This window comes from Metarhizium brunneum, chromosome 3 (genome assembly GCF_013426205.1).
Source record: "Metarhizium brunneum chromosome 3, complete sequence".
In the NCBI taxonomy this organism is placed as follows: Eukaryota; Fungi; Ascomycota; class Sordariomycetes; order Hypocreales; family Clavicipitaceae; genus Metarhizium; species Metarhizium brunneum.
In genome coordinates, this window is record NC_089424.1 from 2,119,867 (window position 1) to 2,137,893 (window position 18,027).

General features: G+C 51.2%; 4 protein-coding genes across 4 annotated transcripts; 1 reads left to right on the forward strand and 3 right to left on the reverse strand.

The window, feature by feature from the left end:
* Positions 1-290: 290 nt before the first annotated feature.
* cyp-3 (Peptidyl-prolyl cis-trans isomerase H) lies at positions 291-1,279 on the reverse strand (the record flags this gene model as incomplete). Its single annotated transcript, XM_014688991.1, has 5 exons — positions 291-491; positions 635-772; positions 841-986; positions 1,147-1,172; positions 1,242-1,279. 5 exons carry the CDS (start codon positions 1,277-1,279, stop codon positions 291-293), a joined length of 549 nt encoding a protein of 182 aa, XP_014544477.1.
* An 8,904-nt stretch (positions 1,280-10,183) lies between these two features.
* Rnf167 (E3 ubiquitin-protein ligase RNF167) lies at positions 10,184-11,628 on the forward strand (the record flags this gene model as incomplete). Its single annotated transcript, XM_014688992.1, has 2 exons — positions 10,184-10,410; positions 10,545-11,628. The coding sequence occupies 2 exons, from the start codon at positions 10,184-10,186 to the stop codon at positions 11,626-11,628; spliced, it is 1,311 nt and encodes a 436-aa protein (XP_014544478.1).
* Positions 11,629-12,355: 727 nt separating this feature from the next.
* On the reverse strand, positions 12,356-13,210 carry G6M90_00g059060 (uncharacterized protein; the record flags this gene model as incomplete). The annotated part of the gene is made up of 1 exon (XM_014688993.1): positions 12,356-13,210. One exon carries the CDS (start codon positions 13,208-13,210, stop codon positions 12,356-12,358), a length of 855 nt encoding a protein of 284 aa, XP_014544479.1.
* Positions 13,211-14,412: 1,202 nt separating this feature from the next.
* Positions 14,413-14,919, reverse strand: G6M90_00g059070 (uncharacterized protein; the record flags this gene model as incomplete). The annotated part of the gene is made up of 1 exon (XM_014688994.1): positions 14,413-14,919. The coding sequence occupies one exon, from the start codon at positions 14,917-14,919 to the stop codon at positions 14,413-14,415; it is 507 nt and encodes a 168-aa protein (XP_014544480.1).
* Positions 14,920-18,027: the final 3,108 nt, after the last annotated feature.

Here is an 18,027-nt window from a genome sequence, read left to right on the forward strand (position 1 = left end):
GTTGACAACACGAAGTTAGGGAGATGGAGGAGACGTGTCGGGGCTGGGCCCAGTCAGCGATAGATAGGGATGCGATCTGAAATACAGTCGGTTGAGAAATGTGTGTCCTGCTCGTCATCTTGACGTTGTACATCCAATGTAGATGATGGTAAAACGAATCCCAGATGCCTATTTCCCAGCAACGAAGCCCAAACGTACACTTTGTTCAACTAGTACCTTTTGCCTTAAAAAAACACACACATTGCAATGGATGATATACAGCGCCTACACAGTCCCAAGTCCAGCAACTCTTACATCTCTCCACACTGGGCAATCACCACGTCCATGTTCGGCACGTCCTTGCCCTTGTACCCCGTCTTGGTGTGCTCCATCTTCCGGACGACCTCGATGCCATCGACGACCTTGCCAAACACGACGTGTTTGCCGTCGAGAAACGGCGTGGGCACCGTGGTGATGAAGAACTGGGACCCGTTGGAGTTGGGGCCGGCATTCTGCGGCACAGCGCGAGTCAGACGGATGCTTGTGCGAGAAGATAGAACCGACGACATCAAAACAAAACAAGCACGTATATCACACGGGGATGTTCTTTTCAAGACGTATTTGGGGACAAAAGAAAAGGGGGAAGTGTACGTACAGCCATGGACAAGAGGCCAGGCTGGTCATGGCGCAGCTTGAAGTTCTCGTCCTCGAATGCCTTTAGGCCCCATATACATGTTGATCCCGTGCCGTCGCCTTTGAGGAAATCGCCGCCTTGGCACATGAAGTTGGGGATCTGGCGAGTTAGCCAGTACGCTCGTGTGGAGGAGCTAAAAAAATACTGCGGGAAGGGGAGAGACGTACGATGCGGTGGAACTTGGAGCCCTTGTAGCCCTGGGGTTTGCCCTGGGCGTCTTTGGACTCGCCGGTGCAGAACTGGCGAAAGTTCTCGGCCGTTTTGGGCACCACGTCTTTGAAGAGCTCGAATGTGATGCGGCCGAGGGGCTCGCCTGCCGGGTGCTTTAGTATGATGGGCTGTCTGGTGGGCAAACAGCGTTGGAGGATGGATATGCGTGAGGTGCCGCGCCTTCACTTGCGTGTCGCTAGATGACAGGACGGCTCTCGGATTTCATCTTGGAGAATGATGGCCCTTTATTCCGGGATACTCACCTCCCAGCGTCATGTCAAAGAAGACCCTTGCTGCGGTCAGTTCAGATTCAGGAGGCTTTTACGCGCTGCGACTGAAGGGCTTCCCAGGTACTTACAGGGGGTTCCCTGAGGCGGGTAGCTGTGTCGGCGGCATGGCTGTCGGCCGCTTTGCCTGTCAGTAGATGCTGTGACTGGTGAGGCGTGAGTACGGAGTACCGCTGGTGAGGCTCCATGTCGTTTGTGAAGCGGCGCTGGGGTTTCTGAGGTTGGACTAAAGCGGACTAGCGTCGAAGCGCCGGCCGTTCTTTTGCGGACATGGAGATAATCTTCTAGAACCCACACTGGGATCAACTTTGTCTGCCAACTTGATAGTTGGTCCACCAATCTTGTATAGTAATAGTGTTTACAAATCACTCTGGACTTTTTGCAACTGTACATCTCCGAGGTTCTTGGCAAAATGATGTGTTGAGACGTGCGTTGTCTGCTTACGCCTGCGTGGCGTTGAGCTCATGACAAGGCCACACCCCCCCTTCTCAAAGGGTGCCTCCCACGATCGATGCATCCATCGAGCACATCGTCAGAAATGATAGCCCGGATCGGGGGCAGCCTGAATGGGACGTGGTGGTTTCCAGCTCGTCAGCCATGTCGTCCGAACAAGATACAGCCAGGTCCAGGAGCAGTCTAGCCCCAAGTGATGGGCACATCTGTCGGCAACGGTACGCATTCGCAGCGCTGAGGCGGCGGGGCAAAGTAACTCTAAGCCATTTTCGACAATACCATGACAGCATGTCAGAATGGCCTTGCTACTTCTGGCCCCGATCGGAGCTAGGGATTGTTTCTTGAAGTGGTAGTGTGTGAGGCTCGCGTGGCGTCTTGCATTTCTTAGTCGGCTCTGGCTACTCCGTATGGATTGTACGGGTGGAGGCGAAGAGGGATTCCAACTCGACGGTCATGACTACATGTCGTGCGCCCTGCGAGGTAAAATGAGGGTCCATGTAGGGCGTATACTCTGACATGGAGAGAACACATCTGGCTAGAGACCATGTGCGGGTGAAGTTGCTCTCATAAGCCAAAGTTGGCTGCGTCTCCGGAGAATCGAAGCAGCGACAATGGCCTGTTACACGTTGTGGCCAGTCAGGACGTTGAAGCCTGTGAGAGTAAATAGTGACAACCATGTTGGGAACGGAACCCGTCATGAGTCTACCCGTGTCAGCGTCACAGGTCTTCTTGAAGAGTCGGATGGAGATGCTAAAATATTTGAATCTTCTGAGAATCGTAGCTTGCACGCTCCTGAAAGACTCTCAAATAGCTCCATGAGTTCCATCAAGAATGTAATTGGTTTCTAGAAGAACAGGATGCTGCCTCTGTATAGCAAACTGCGACTTACATCCCGAGACAGGGTGGCAGCGACGAGTGCTTTTCCAAAGCTCACAACCATGTGGAACATTGAACTGGAGACAAATTTGTTTCATAAAGGATAATTCAAAACAGTGGCAAGATCAAATATCCGAATTATGTGCCACGTTAGCAGGACCTGGAGTTGCAATCGAGGGACCTGTCAGACACTTGCCGGAAGAGGTTTGTCAATAAAGGGATCAAGGCCTGGATAAAGCCTTTGCCTTTCACAATTCTGTCCAGATTCTTATCCAAGTTGGTTTTCTTGAGTCTCGTTTGGACACTCGTCTATCCAGAAGAATCCAACCGCGATCGAGGGATGGCTTCTTGTTGTTTCCTGCATCTGAACCTGACCCAAGTCCCTTGCTCAAGACATCTTTCAACTCGCCCACCAAATCTACCATATCGTTGCACGTTCCCTATAAGCTGTATGCCAAATACCTCCCTATATCTCCAATAGTTCCGCCTCTCCCAAGGTCCCGGGTAGTCCTGAAGCTCAAGTGATTCTGACGGAGTGGCGCCATCGCCGTCTCAACTGTCTGAGACCGAGGTAATTGAATGGTTTCGTATTTTCCCGGTAAACTATTGCACACAAAAGCAGGCCATTTTGTCTGCAAAGCAGTGTTTCTGTCTGCCCGAGTCGCAAGAGGGAATCCTCCTTGATCCCGAGACGGGAAGAAGAGCCATCTGATGCAGCACCAAGAACAAAACTCTCCCGTCTTATCGGTGTCACATTGCTTCCTTTGCACCAGAAAGGCAATAACGCTCGCTCACTCGATGCAGTTCCACTCTGCAGGGACATCGATATGTCGCCTTAGACTTGCAGGAGATATGCCCGGTTGAATACTAGACCAAGTCACCCGCTGGTGTGAGCAAACCCCTGAGCTACCCCAAGGCCTTGCAGGCTCGGAGACAGTTGAAGCCAATACCTATCAGCTAAACCTTGGAAAACGAGGCGTTGAACCGCCGGGTGGTCATGTCGTTCAACCCACCGCCTGAGTCTTTTATTTCTGGCATCACGAGAACTTGTAGGTACAGGAGAAGCCTTGCTTATGCCTAACCTGGTTCAGATCAGAGGATTAATTTGGCCAGCGAGCCGGCTATTTCTGCAGGAACCGAACTCCCATCATGGGGACCAAGAGTACCGGCAGGCGGTGAGTCAACTCTCTTCCAACTTCTAAAATGACTGCCTCGTTGATTCCGACTCAACCAGAGTTGTGAAGACAGTAATCCTTCGTAGACGGACTAGACAGATAGGGGTCTATCCAGCTTATATCTCTTGCTGGCTCAACTATGACTTGACAAATAGGTCAAATTGGATGTTGAAGAAGATCAAGTGACCCCTGATTGGTTGTGTGTGCATTTTGAACCCAATAAATTGCTCATCTAGGTGATGCTGCTGCGGCTAGAAGAGGATTTATGAGGCCCCGCGAGACAGTTTTCCGACTTATCCTGCCAGAGATTGTTAGTTTGCAGTCATGTCCTGGAGTAGAAGTACTAGTAAACGAAGCTGTTGGCTAGCAGATACGAATATTTGTGCATTAGATACCTTAAACTAACAAAGGGTCAAAGTTCCAAGCTAGAGCCGAGGCATAGCTGTATGCCGTGATTTTCTTGTTCAAACTTGACGCTGGGGGAGTATACATCATACGACTCTCTTGGACAACTGACACTGCACTGATTGACAATGCCTACGTACAATGACCATGATGGAATAGTAACATCATTGTCCTTGGCATGGCAGTCTCTCGATTGATGGGGTCGGGATTGAGTGTTGAGCGGGTTCAACTTGATCATATCAGCAACAAGGCATCCATCCCAACATCCCGAGTCATCAGCTTATTGTACAGAATGTTGTCCACTACATTCATATCGCAGCCCTGATTAGTCCCATGCTCGGCACCGACCCGAGCAGGCAGCGAGGCTGACTGAATCTGGCAAGTAGCAAGACTTGAAAGCTGCATTGCCATCTCTGTGAAGAGGTTATGGAAACCAAATCAGATGCTGAGTTGCTGTATACTCTCTAGGGGGGGTTGAGTCTTCGACGAAGGGATCTGTAAGCAGACTCAATCGACACATATAGCTAAGCTTCACCACCCACCATTTCTACGAACGAGAGATGATTGCAAATGAGTGCTAGAAGCTTAGTTGCTACATTCCATCCAAGACAAGCATGAGTCTTAAGAGGTTCAATTGGACCTACAAGTAGCGAGGCATCTGGATCACCCTACACATATAACCCATTCCCAAATTAACAGCAACTCATGCCCCCAAGACTATGCCCACGTTTACAGTTGAACTTGCCCCCCAAAGCACTCGATAACGAATTTCATCCATTCTATTGTTTCAAATGTAGTGGAGAAGTCATGTTTACAAAATCCATGTTGCACTGGTACACCAGCATAAAGAGCAACTCCCACCTCGCTACCCGGATTGGCCATGCCGCAAACTCAATCAACATGAACAACAGGTTCAATCACCGTTCATCACCCCGGCCACTATCCAAAACGACTGTGCTACCTTCCTTCCTGGTGTTCCGCAGCGCCAGTCACGTGGAGTATGGCTTTGGTATGGATGCATGTGGTGTCGTGAGATGGCAAGGGTGGCGTTATACATTTTGTGAGCGAGCCCTCAGAGTGCACTGCCGATTCTGCCGAGGACAAATTACAGATAGAAGTCTATTCGAGCAGGACGCGAGGGCGATGATGACCCTCCGCACTTGGCGGCACATCAAACAGATGGGTTTAGCAATGGTGTAAGTCGCACGGCGTAGTAAAACTGATAAGAGGTGCGTTTGCTTGAAACGTCATGACGCGTCTCGGCTAAAGTCTATCCCTTTAGGGGTTCAGAGAAAGATTCTTCATATTCCATGCCCTTGGTGGTTTGCGAAAAGAAACAAGGTTGTTACTCATTGTCTGCTGTTTCCACGGCTTACACGGCAAAGCTTGGAACAAGTGTGGCTGAGGCGCAGGTTCCTGATGACAATGATACGACTGTTTTCTACTCCGTACAGTGAGGGCTTTTGTTGAACAGGGCTGTGCAGTGGATAGTTTTGCGACTTGAATAGACATCTACCTTGGTAGATAGATGCCAAGTAGCTGGCGCAAATGCCAAGATTGGAAACGGTCAGATGGTGAGGAGTCGTGTAGGTAGAATCAAGGTTTCTACACAGCCATGAGGGGATGTGATGGGAAGAAGCGGGGACGAAGCGACTGGTTGGGTAAGGCGGGCTTTGATGTGCCATATCACAAATGGTGATGAATTGATAACGAAGCTTGAGAGGGTTGAGAACTTGGTGTGCACTCATGCCGTGCTCGGGGAGGCTATGCTTGAGGTTGTGTGTCAAAGGCTGAATACGCAAATGTCCAATGTCCGATGCGCTCGATACAAGGCTCTGATGACTGGAATTCGGGCATCGGTGTGTATTCGTTGACGCCTCTGCGGCTCAATTCTAAGGCGTTTCGCAATTGTACGCCTTGACTTGTCGACTTTATGTCTTGATCTTACCTTTGTACCACAGCACAACCTTTGGTCTCGCGGCTTATACATGCGGCTGGGCACAATCCGCATTCGCTTGATACACAGTCAGCTGGGCCTTGTATACGACTGCCACGTTTGTCGTCCTCAAAAGATGAACCAGACATCCCACACCCGGTTCCGAACCCGGTGCCAAAAGGTAGTAATCTGTACGGAACATGTGTCCGTGTCAATCGGTATCCCGGCATGCAAAAAAACGTCGTCACACAACAGTTGTCGAGCCAGTCAGTCTGCACAACGGCAAATAGTCGAAATGTTTAATTAACTTCTCTGCCTTTCCTGCTCGTACAATGCCCATGGAAGCTTTCATCGGGGCAACTCCGGCGGCAGCGGCAGCGCCACAAACAAACTGGCATTGAGTCTGAGACTTTGGACTGGGAAGTCGTCGGTCGGAGCGCGTTGAATTACACTGTCGCGGGACATTTGGAACAGCGCTTGCCGTTTCGAATGGACATTTGGAATATTTAATGCCACATCAGGCTATTGAGCCAACTAGCCTGTGCATAGCCCGTCGTCGTCATTTGATTGTCAGATGTGCTCAGCCGCATGGCCAACCGCCGAACTCGAACGGGGCGACGGGGACATGATAAATGGCCACTTCGATATCGATGCTCGGGACAGTAGGCGGCTTGAGGAAAGACACTGTGGGGTGTGTACTCCGTAGAAGCAGTCTTCAACTTGACTTGTTTGCTGAAGTCGAGAGCCTGGAGTGAACGAATGTTGGCTAAGCCACGCTCACAAGGCGAGTTGGCATCCACTATTATGCAAGCGTCAGGGCCACGATGCAGCCAAAACGTTGTAATAGAGTGTCCCTGATGAGCGAGGTCCACAAATTTGAAGCCACGACAACCAGCACACAACCGTGTTCCTGTTTGTGCGCTTGCGTCCGAAACCTTGCTCCAGCTGTTCGCTTCCCTCTCAAGTGACAAGGGTCGAGGGCCGAGCTGTGACACTCGTGAGATTCTGAGACAGGTCAAAGCCCAGCTGCAGTAGTGGCGGATAGCGATGTGGTTCAAGCTCATCGTTCTAGTATGTACAACGCGGACAGCGGAACAGGCAAACAGTTGGGGCATTTGATCCATGGCTCGCGGGCGGGCGGTCCGGCCTCAAAGACAGGATGCAGATTGCGATGCGATGCGATGCGATGCAGTGCGTCTTGTGGGTTCCCGGAATCAGGAGCCTGTGCCCATTCGATATTGTGGCGGACATGACAGCATCTGGAAACAACCGAACCCCCAGCCCATTGCACTGGAACGCGCACTGCTCTCAGCTTCACCTCAGCCGTTCCGCTCGTGAGAGGACAAGCTGTGTTGTAGACCATGTCTCACCTAAACGGCAAGTAGATCAAAGTTTTGTCCTAAAAGCAGGGACCGCGGGAAAACACAACAGGCTCGTCAACCACAGGGCCATAGCCAGTGAGAAAAGCCCTAGCGTTTTGAGCCGCCCTGGCGTGAGATCCAGCCACTTTTTCCAGAATCCGGCCTGCCCGGAACTGAGGTGTTAGGCATTGCGAAGCTTGAAGGGGGAAAACAGGGACCTCGGGAAGATCAGACGGTTGGGGCAGAAAATTTGAGTTTGCCGTGGCCGATTGCGATGTAACAGGAGTTGATTAGAATTTGACGACAAGGTTGAATTAGAAAAAAAAAATAGACAATAAAAAGGACGGGGCAATTGACGAAAATGGCTCCCTTGGAGTCTATGACGATACAAACTCAAGTGCTTAAGATAAGGACAAGGCAAAGATCACGGCTACTTCGGAAAGGCGGATGCGTCAATTGACTCTGGCGCCCATTTGCCGTGGTGCGATGGGGGCAAGACGGTGCAGGCGGCGACTATCATTTTGGCAAGAACGAACTACTAGTAGTTGCCCGTTGGCAACTAAGTGGATTAGCCACTTACTCGGTACTCGTTTGGGAAAGAGTAACTTGGGGGTTAGAGATTGTAGGTGGATTGACTTGGTGTACCTAAGTGGCCAAGCAAGTTGAGAGAAGGTCTGCCTTTCACGATGTGCATGGACGATGGCAGAATTGATGCATTGACGTATCGTTGGTAATAGCCGTCGGAGGAGGGCAATCTGGTGGCCAGTCCGAGTCATGGGTCTGCTCTCGGACGCTGACGAAATCTGACGATGCTACTCCGTAGAGTGCCTCCACACGCTTGAGCAGGTACGTGGGTACTTGGATTGATACCCCAGATGTTACGTCAGGCTGTGATGGATCTGAGGATGGAGGCAACTCGCTGGCCTTGGAGCGGAACGCGGCTTCGTTTCATCACTGTGTCCTCGTGTGAAGATAGCCGCCTCAAGTATGTTTCGATAGACGCAGGGGATCTCCGCGTGCAGTCATTACATCATGAGGTAAATTGCTTGCCAGCTGCTCGCATAGTACTATGTGAAACCCCGTCGGCGCCTTCAACGTTCGTGCAGAACACCAACACCTCGCCTCTATTAGTATATCGTGAGGCTAGTGCCAAGCCGTCTCGAAGGCCTCGCCGACCGACCGGGATGATTCTAGAATACCAGTGACATTCGTTATTCCCCGTCTTGGAACGGTGATTCACGTCCGTCCTTATAAGCCGGTCAGATGCAGTCCGGCTTACTGAATAACGCACCACCTCGAGACTTGACAGTTGAAACATTGATATTTTCGTAATACGCCAAATACCAGCACAGCTGGGCTCATGCATGCAGCTTGCCTTTGCCCCCCTCCAAGACAAGGGATGAGGTGATAGACGAGCGCTCCAGGGTGCACCTGAGGTGCGCGAGTCGCAGCGGCCAATCAAACGTGCCGGCTGCCAGGACGCTCCCTGTCACTGGCTGTACCCAACCGGACCGGAGGTGCATGCCAATCACCCCGTACTCACAACTCGAGTGCGGAGTACTACTTGTATGTACGTACTTGACCTTCTCCCAGGACCCACGAGGGTGATACATGTCTTTGGAACGGGCGGTACTTGCCTTCTTTCACAGAGGAGAGGGCGGCAGCCGACGGCCCAGGCGTGAGGGGTTGTTTCAGTCATGTACCCGGCCCAGCGTGCGAATGTACCTGCCGTGGACTGGCGTGCCTCATCTTGGAGGTGCGGTACCCCCGGGGCCACAGTGCCATCACAGTGTGTCGACCCGTCCACTCTCTGTGCCCAGATGGTGCCCCAGACGCAACACATGTGCAGCGCCGCAGTGCACATGCACTTGAGCCCAGTCCAGCCGGCCGGCGGCCCCCTGCAACATCACTTGCAAGTCCGGTCTGGTTTAATTTTGAGACGTTGAGACTGGGCCAGCTGGGTTCAGTGCTGGCCGGTGAACCCCATCCGAGGCCGTCATTGATCCCTCATATCCCTCACGCCCGACCCGCACACTGTCGTATACCCGCAGGCCATATGTATATTAGTTGGATACGCAAAGTGAACGTGTCTGGTTGGAAGAGACCGGACTGGCTGGCGCGGCTCAATCGATGTTCCGTCGCAGAGACACACACCGGCTGACTCGCCCGAAGCCGTTTTTGCAACAGGCGACTACGGCCTACTGGTCTACTGGTCCGAGTACCCGCGCTACCGCGCTGCACCAGTTGACATTGGGGCCTCCCCCAGCCTGCCAACTGCCTGGACGCAGGGTGTGCCAGCCCTTGGCTTTTGCCTCCGCTTCGCCTCTCCTCCTGTCTTTGCCCATATACCCACTTGCACTCCCGGCTCAGTCCCGACATTGAAACTCCAAAGCCTCTCTTTTCACTCTCTCATACGCCCCATCAACCATCGCCGTTGCACGTCTGCATCCGCAACGTCGCGACGTTAAACCGTTGGATGCTTGCCGTCCCTCACCTCGCCTGCCGTGCGATTGATTGATCCCCTCGTTTTCCCTCACTCGTAGAGCGGGCGACTGGACCCCGTCTCTCCTGGCCGCACTACCAGGTGCCGTTTCTCCTCTCGTCTGGTGTACGCCGCAGACGCCGGACTAAACCTTGGGATTCGCCCGCTTCTTGCAACCGCCGGAAATAGGACCTGGGGTGCCTTGAAGGAAACCCCTCGGTTGGCCTTGTTTGTCGGCTTATATACTCCATGCCGCACTAGAATCCCGTCCCTTTGCGCAGACGTTCGAGATTGCCCTCGGCCGACTCTTCGCTCAATCGTCACCATGGCTGTCATCGACCAGATACTGGGCGAGGCTGCGCTCCTCGTTGCAAGACAAGTGTCGGATGTTCCAACCGCAACACCGTCACCGACCGAATCACCAACGTCCAGCGTTACCCCTCCAGCTACCACTTCGCCTGCCAAGAACGACAATTCAGGTAATGGAGGATCTAGTTCGCCCCTCCTCTTCTTCGTTGCCCTTGGCTTTGGTGTGGTCTTTACAAATCTTTGGTAAGAAGTTTCCGGAGCTGGCGAAATGGCGTACAATATCTGTCGTTTTTTTTTGTTTCCTTGCTACCAATTCACACTCTGTCTGGGTAACGCTGGAGCGTCTTACAAGATGGCCTGTGCTTACATTACCTCAGGATCATCGTTGGTGTCAAGTATTGCTTCCGATACAACGCTCGCAACCGAGCCAGAGTGACCAACGAAGAGGGAGAACCCATCACTCTCGAGACCGTCCACCGGCCGCGCAGACGTCGCGAGAAGAAACTGATGACTATGGACGAAGTAAACGAGAAATTCCCCATGATGAAGTACAAAACCTGGGTATCAGAACGGGCCAGGGAGGGTTTGCCGACTGCCGGAGGTGTCTCTGTCCCGCCAAGCCGAGCAAATAGTATCCGTGATGCCGACGGTGTTCTCCCCGATGTCGCAATTGTTAAAAGCCACGTCTCGACCGAAGCTCATACTATTGATGAGTCTGAATTTGCTACAGCCGCCGACGTGAACAAGCGAGACGACGAGAAGAAGGCCAAACCCGAGTCAGAACAGGCTGGCGAGACGGCACAGACCTCCAGCGCACAAGAAGACGGGCCTGTTCCGCTTCGTAGAATGTCTACTGAAGAAGACGATGACGAGCACATTGACGCTGCCTTACCGCCTGAATGTCTGACGGCGCCTGGTGATTCATGTGCTATTTGTATTGATACTCTGGAAGACGATGACGACGTCAGAGGGCTTACTTGTGGCCACGCTTTCCATGCTGTTTGTGTCGATCCTTGGCTGACCAGCAGGCGAGCCTGCTGCCCTCTTTGCAAGGCTGATTATTACACGCCGAAGCCTCGCCCCAATCAGGAAGGCGATGCCAGTGCCAACAATGGCAATGGCCTAGATCCTCGAAACAACACCCGCCTCAACCTGCCAAGCGGTCTGCGGTCGGCTTGGTTCCGCAGCAGTACTGGATCATCTCGAGACACTTCTTTTATGCGTGGCGGCCGTGACGGCAGATCACGGGGCAGATCATCCCGGACACAATCGAGCCCGCAGGAGCGCGGCACAACCACCACAACGCCCGCCGAATCTAACCGTGGCGGCATATTATCATCCATCCGCTCGGCCTTGCCATTTGGTCGGCAAAGGAATCAGCAGTCTGCGACATCTCCCGCAACCACCACAAATGTAACACCGGCGCAACTAGAATCTGGCACTCGTCAAGCTGCTAGCTAGTGATGCGGACTGGGTGTCTTACTGGGTGTCATACTGGGTTTACTAACATGGAGCATTTCGTGCCCACACGATTAGGAAAAATTGGCCACCCCGATTACACATATATCACATTTGGCGCCCTTGGGACAAATTGATAATTACGGCTTTCAAAGCAATGTTGTTTGGTATTTCGTATGGTTCCACAATACTGCGTACCATACTACGCAAGCCGCGGCGACCTGTTCCTAACTGTGTATACGGTTTTCTTTTGTAGCCTCTTCCGGGAAACTGACTACTAGCTTTGTTAGCTACGCGAGGGGGAGTTTGGGAAGAATTTCATGGACGAGCCTCCAATGATGTGACGCAGTATTTTTCGTTGAGATGAACGATGGTGGAATGTCTCGACTGGTTGAGAGAGATGGCCGTATCTTGTTGCATGACGGCGCTGGGATCACATGGACTCTTTATTTAATTGTTTATTGGAGCGGCGGAGTTGGTCGGTTATATATGGCATATTTGGTGGCTGTACATGGTCAATAGCAGTAAATGTTAGAGTATACTTTTTTTTTTGGGTCTGTAATGTATCTTGGGTGAAGTACTCATCAATCCCTCAGGATTGGCTATTCTGGCGGTTTCCGCCACTGACCCAGTCAGTGTACATTGTTCCCGGCTCATGTAACTCGTCAAATAGTATCCAGCACGTCGTGTCGTCGGTCCCGTAACCCATTTGTATAAATACAGCTGAATATTATAAAAAGGAACCCTTTTGAAACCTGCCCCCGAAATTGGCACTCTTGTTTATCAACTCCCTCCTCGCCTTCTCGCCTATCTTGCCCCCGACAGCCATGTCCTTTTCCCGATCAAACGCCCTCTTGCTGGGGTCGTCGTCGTCGTCGTTGTCGTGCGCCGCTCGGCCGTTCTTAGCGCCGTCATCCCTTCTTTTGCGCGAGTGCTCGTCGTACAGGCTCTTGCCGCGGTGGGCATCTATCGTCGCGGCGATTTTGCGGTCACGCTCCTCCTGGTGCTTGGTGCGCTGGGAGGCACTGCCTCCGTCGGCGCTTGCTTCCGCTGTGCGGCCTAGCAGCGCGTCTCTTTGGCGCTTGAGCTTCTCCTCTGGCGTCTCTGTCCATATTGATGACGGGCCCGAGGATGTGGTTGCTGGCTTGGATGTGAATTTGCGGTTGCGCATGCGCGTCGGGTCGCGCTCCGTGTAGCCACTTGAGGAGGGGGGCGCGAGCATCCATGAGTCTCTTTGGGGGGCTGGGTCTGTTGCCGGCAGGCTGGGGCCGATGGTTGGCCGTTTGGAGGTTGCTGTTGGGAGGCTTGGGCCGTAGGAGTCTGAGTCGGAGGAGTCTGAGTCTGCGGGGAGGGAGGTCGAGTCTGGTTTTGCGGGAGGGCAGGGCTTGGTTGGGGCTGTGGTTGTTGATGGCGGCGCGGGGGGGCCGAAGGACAAGTCGGAGTCGGAGTCGGAGAGGTCGATCTCGTCGGCGTTGTTGCTGGCGCGGGCTTGTTTTGCGGGTGGCAATGAGGTGTGCTTGGGCGGTGAGGAGGACCGTTTGCGCTTGGGTGGTGAGGTAGGTAGTTGGGGGCCTATGGAGGGCATTTTTATGGGCGGGAGGTTTGAGTTGGGGGAGATGTAGGTTCGGTGGTGATGGAGTTGTAAGTTGTAAGTAGAGGTTGTATGAGGTTGAGGTTGCTGAATAGAGTTGTGGGTCTGTGGATCCCCAGGACCTATTATAAGCCGCGAGTACTCCGTATGAAGGAGAACTATAAACTTTAAGTGAGTAACATGAATGAGCTACCAGACCTGACTTTATATTTTGTCATGAACCCTGTGGTGGTTAATTAAGAGGAAGGTGTCCAAATCCCACGCCGAGAAGCATAGTCGCACCGAGCGACCAATTAACAACGCCTACGGAGTACTCCATACAATGGCGAGCTTTCAATGTTGCTTTCGTCGCGTAGCCCCAGCACAGTGGGCCAATCAGTCAAGTGCGGACCAGGGCTGGGGACTGGATCTTGAACGTGTGGGCGGACTAGTGCCCCTCGAGGGAGCATTCATTCACTTCATTTCTTCACCACCTATTATACTTTATTATTCCTGGCCATGAAGTGTTTTAAAATATCAAAGCCGGAGAGGCCGGATGGGATGACAAGGTACGGTCTCGGTTATTGAGCCGCTGTTTCCCGAACGACCAGCCTGCTTGTTCAAGCATTCCCAAAAAATGCTGGACTCCGCAATATGCCTCTTCAAGTGAGGTTTTAAATGACATGAGCGCAGTCGAGCGTGAACACAGTATGGGATCCGTGAATAAGCAGGAAAATGGTCATGTGCGGTTGACAGCTGTGAATGTAAGTGACCAAGTGAAATATTGACTTGCATATATATGATCAATCTTATTGTGGTTGGAAGGCCAAGGCCTGCCAATACATACGCCCAACAAACAAACCTGAAGGCATGGTCCAAATTCGGGCCGTACACGAATAGAGAACTCAGGGCAACTTAGTTGGAGCCGCAAGTGAGCTCACTGAGCGGCGGTGCAAAGCATCGTGATTCCGGTTTTATAACAGCTGGCATCTCTAGTTTCAATCTAAGCTGCACGAGTGTCAACATCAATGTTTCAACAGCCTCCATTCCAATTCAACGAGCCCACAGCTTCATAACCATGTGAACATATCCTCAATCAAGTACCGTCCTCCATTGTTAAATTCGGCTCACAACTAGCTACCCTCGTGATTCCTCAACTCGTGTTGGCTGTAGCTATCCATTCGGATGCCTGATCAGAGCCAAAATTCCAGCCATCTCTAGCAAGCCTCCTTATAAAGCTTTTCGACCAAGAGCATGTCCTTGTTGATACTGTCAAAAGCATCTCGACTCTGGGTATCCGTCATCACAGGGAGACATGCCGTGCTTAATGCCAAAAAGGCGGCCTTAAGCTCCTCTATCGCAGCAACGACCATTGGCTTGACAGATGGTTGAGACATGTAAACTTTGTGCTTGACTTCAATAGCGATTTTGAGATATGCATCTATGATCTTACAAAGAGCTTGAGCTGCTTGCTGTCTCTCTTTGACTGTAGCGGCGTCGGGGGGGCTGATCGTGACGGGGGGTTTAACAGTAGTAAGTGCTTTGGTAATGGCATCCGCCTCGGAGACGAGGGGTACGCAGCTCTCATAATCACCTGGCCAAGCTGTAATGCCTTGATTGAGCTTGTCGTAGTCGTGCGCAATGATATTCAGAGAAGCTGCCAATCGGTCAGCCGCGAAGACGGAAGCCGCAAGAGTGACGAGGCATAGTAGCTTGAGCTGCATATTGCGGAAATGGAGTTGGTGCGTGTTGTATGTGTTTTGGTACGAGTGTATAGTTGTGTTATAGAAAGATTGGATAAAGACTCATACGTACGGGAAGTTTGAGCTCTTTTATATTTCTGAAATTACCCCAAGTTCTGGTTGAGTACACAGAGCTGAACTTGATGACTTGATGATCTCCTTGTCATATGTGCCCATAGTGCCTCGCATAGACGTCGTCGCATGACTGTCTTACTTGCTGTTTGTTTCAGACACCGCATGCTGGGCGGGAAAACAAGCCACCACAGGACGTACGTAGTTGGCAATAGGCTCTGTTAGCCTATAAATGTGTCGGCATATTTTGTTCTAGGCCGTTCGGTACAAGAGGTGCTGGTAACGCGAGTCGTACAACACATGAAGTGACACATGATGGAGGGGACGAAATCGTGATGCTTATTTGGACTCCTCCGTTGATTGAGCTTTAACGTATTAGTTAGAACCACTAGTCGCACAGTTAGATATACGTAAAATACGATGCGTACAGCCAGCTTGAACCTCTAAGGAAGGCACTGCTCGTTGTTTTGTCTCAATGACGGACTAGCTACTGCTCCTCACTTTACGTTGGTTTAGCCGTTGTTACCCAGAGTATTTGTTCTCTGACTTGGAGTGCTTTGCCAGATGAGAAAGCCGGTCAAAGCCATGCAAGAGAGTGAGTCAAATGAACCGCTGCCATCACAGCAGTCCATTTCTTTGTTTGCCGCTTCCCAAGCCACTCTCACATGGCCTGTTCGTTGCAGAAAAGGCTGAGACGCTCAATTTTGTCTCAGAGTCTCGGCCCTCTGGCAAATAATTTGTCTTGATTCAACCATGTTATCAAGTTGAAATATTGATACCTAGCAGTATCAGACATAGACTTGCTAGTTAGTATTAGTTACGCAAACTTTATAGTAAAAAGCTGTGGACTTTCCTTGAACTAACAGTTTAGCGTATCCAAATACGTCAAGTATATTCTGTAGTCTATATTCCCTATCTTCATCTATTACTTGACAATGAGCCGCGGGATAATCACGCCACGGGGCGGTTTGGCTTATCCACATTGAGCCAAGACGACATAATTTGAGGAGTATCACATGAGGTTTTGTTTTTGCCTAGATACTACCCTTGTCTCGGGCTGGATTCTCGCCGGTCAGATAAGTGCGGCCAATTGGGCGATGTCGTCCAGCCGATACCGCATTACAATACGGAGTAGGCAGCACTCTTGCCGTCGGGACTTGGAAATGCATACTAGTAGGAAGCTCGGCATAGAACATGCGTATTATTAACGAGAGAAATCATGGGCTCGCGAATCACCGTCTAGGTTGCATTGCTCCAAGACACATGCATGTTTCACTCCAGCTATGGAAGGCTCGATAAGGATATAACAACGTCTCCACGGAGCACCGAGAGCTAGGATTCTAGTATACTATGTACAGTCTATAATATTGCGTTAGCCGTTGGCATCCAGGTTCCAGGTCAAACTGACGTCTTATCCTTACAAATTTACAATACAACCCCTTGAAAAACTCACTATAGGCTTTGGGGGATGAGCGTTTCCACATGCGAGTGAACTATCAATCCATAATTGATTCCTCACTCCGTAATTCCCAGCAAAATACCCGTCTAGCAAAGGCACTCTAAGCACCCTAGCCCGCCGCCTTCAACGGCTATCCGGCCCTCATCCTTAAGTTAAAAAACATCAAGTGGAAAAGAAATCCACTTGGTTGCCAACGGGTACACGGCTTATGGAGAAGTTTATGAGACACTGTCTCTGCCGAGTGTCCTTGTAGCCGTGACTAGCAGAATGAAAAGCCACTATCTCAGAGTATTGGCTGTATGCCGGTCCATGTCTCTGAAATTCGGGGGAGTTGGCGGGCCTCCTGCCGCTTATTGTAACATCTTGTTTCAATTGAGACCAATCTTATTCGCCTTCTGTCGGTTTAATCCCCTGAATACCTTGATACCATTCTTCGACACAATTTCCATCACATTGTGCCGGCTTTTAGTTGTCTGTCTCGGTATGTGAAGAGGAGATGGGACCGATGAGTCAATACCACTCTGGCTGGATAGGCCAGGACCGAAACTTCAGTACAACCCCAAGACAGTGGTGCCTGTCATTTATAGAAAGTTTGAAGGCATATGGCCTAATATGAATAGAGACGTGTTCGTCCATTTGTACGGAGTAATATAACTCACTATGCTGACCGTTTACGGAGTACCCCGTAGCTGGCGAAGAATTGAGTCCTACTTGAGAAAAAGCTGCCATTTTGTTCAAACTTCGGGGAGGGGTACTGAGTTGCATTCATGCAATCGATGCCTGATAAATCAACGATCGACCCCCCGTGGGCTTCATCATTATCCCTAGCCTGAAGCCAGAACCGTGCAGCTATTCCCAGTTCGCTATCAAGTTGCTCGAGCCGGGTACAAGCGCAGAGGTCAAAACCGCAGAGAAAGTTGGGTAGGGAGTGCTTCTTCATGGACATGGCTAGCCCTGACGGATAAATACCTACAGCCCCATGTCACGACGGGTATTGGATTGAACCGTTGAGCCACGGAGCAAATAGACGCAGCAATAGCCGCCCTTGACGAATGCCCCGATACCCAGCTTCCAAGTATGCCCTTATGGTCCCGATGTTGCAGAACCAAACATCAATGGCGGGAATTAGTTTTGGCGTTGGAAAATTTATGCATGTAATGCCGCAGCTTAGGGTCATGCTGTTATCCTGACTTTGAACCTGCAAGCGAAATGCGCCGATTATTGTATAATATATGCTAAGCAAAATACTACTTATAGATCAGTATATCACTCCACAATGACGAAAAGCTAGCAGACCGTGTTCATTCTTTTTGCTGCTCTTTTTTTCGAACCACCAATCTTGCTAGCTTCTGACGCATCGTGATGCGTTCATGGTGTATGACGCAATATCACGAGAATTCAGCCCGTCTACCATCAAAGCAGCCATGATGACATTGGCGGACCTACTAAGGAAGTAGTCAGACTCTGATGAGCGTTGGGAAACAGGACAAAGAAACAAGAGGCCAAAGAGTGGAAAATGGAATCTTGTCGTTTGCGACCACCGCTGCACTTGTGAACGC